General features: G+C 64.6%; 1 protein-coding gene across 1 annotated transcript in view; it reads right to left on the reverse strand.

Moving 5' to 3' along the window:
• Positions 1–204: 204 nt before the first annotated feature.
• Positions 205–878, reverse strand: part of ADAMTS15 (ADAM metallopeptidase with thrombospondin type 1 motif 15) — a 22,618-nt gene continuing 21,944 nt past the window's right edge. The window contains 1 exon segment of the mRNA XM_015571327.1: positions 205–872. Coding sequence (XP_015426813.1) covers positions 678–872 — 195 coding nt within the window. The 3' untranslated portion in view covers positions 205–677.

Genomic DNA, 878 nt, shown 5'->3' on the forward strand with positions numbered 1-878 from the left:
CAACGTCCTATCCCTTCCCGCGGAGCCACAGAGGACACTGGTGTGACAGCCCTCCCGGTGGAGGCCTGGATGACACAGGAGAAGAGGTGTCCCTTTAAAGGGGGGCCCAGAGTAGAAGGAAGATGAGGAACCTCAGGACTCCCCCATACATCCAGCCCTCCTCAAGAAGAGTGGCCCCGGGCTGCAGGCACACCTCACCTCCCCCTCCCTCCACGCCTGCTCACCCCAGCCCATGTGCATGGTTCAGTCTGTCGGTCAGAAAAGGAAAGTAGGCTAAAAGCACCTTGTTCAGAGATGGCTCAGAGCCCCTGGGGCCACCTGAGGGTGCCAGCTACTGGGCCATGGCCCATCCGGCAGCCTGTGGCCTCCCCGACGGGGGCCCAGGTCCCTGAAGTCTGCCTGGGAGTGGCCACCCTCCAGGTCTCTTGGGAACTGGGCCCCAGCACCTTCTTGCCCAGCACCCGCACCTCTCAGCCTCTCCCGAGACTGGGCCCTGGAGGAACCAGGTGTGAGGTAGACTGTGTGTTAGTGACTTAGCTCCCTGCCCAGGCCAGGGGGTAGGAGGAAACCGCTCGCTCCCACCCATGATCCTTTTCCCTGGATGTGGTGACATCGTGGCGCGGGGCCCCTGCCCACACTCCCTCTGGCCAGAACACTGGCAGCACCATAGATCCCACTCAGCACGGCCTCAGGATGCAGAAGTCCAGTTCCTGGGGCTTCCGACGCAGGTTGCACTGGTCCCGGGCCAGCAGCCGCCCTCCGCGGCCCACACACTTGAGTGGACGCCTCTTAAAGCCGCGGCCACAGCTCTTGGAGCAGGGCGACCAGGCCCCGAGCTCCCAGGTCGGGCAGGGGTCCCCACAGGCTCGCGTCTCCGC

This window comes from Myotis davidii, unplaced genomic scaffold, assembly GCF_000327345.1.
Source record: "Myotis davidii unplaced genomic scaffold, ASM32734v1 scaffold148, whole genome shotgun sequence".
NCBI lineage: Eukaryota > Metazoa > Chordata > Mammalia > Chiroptera > Vespertilionidae > Myotis > Myotis davidii.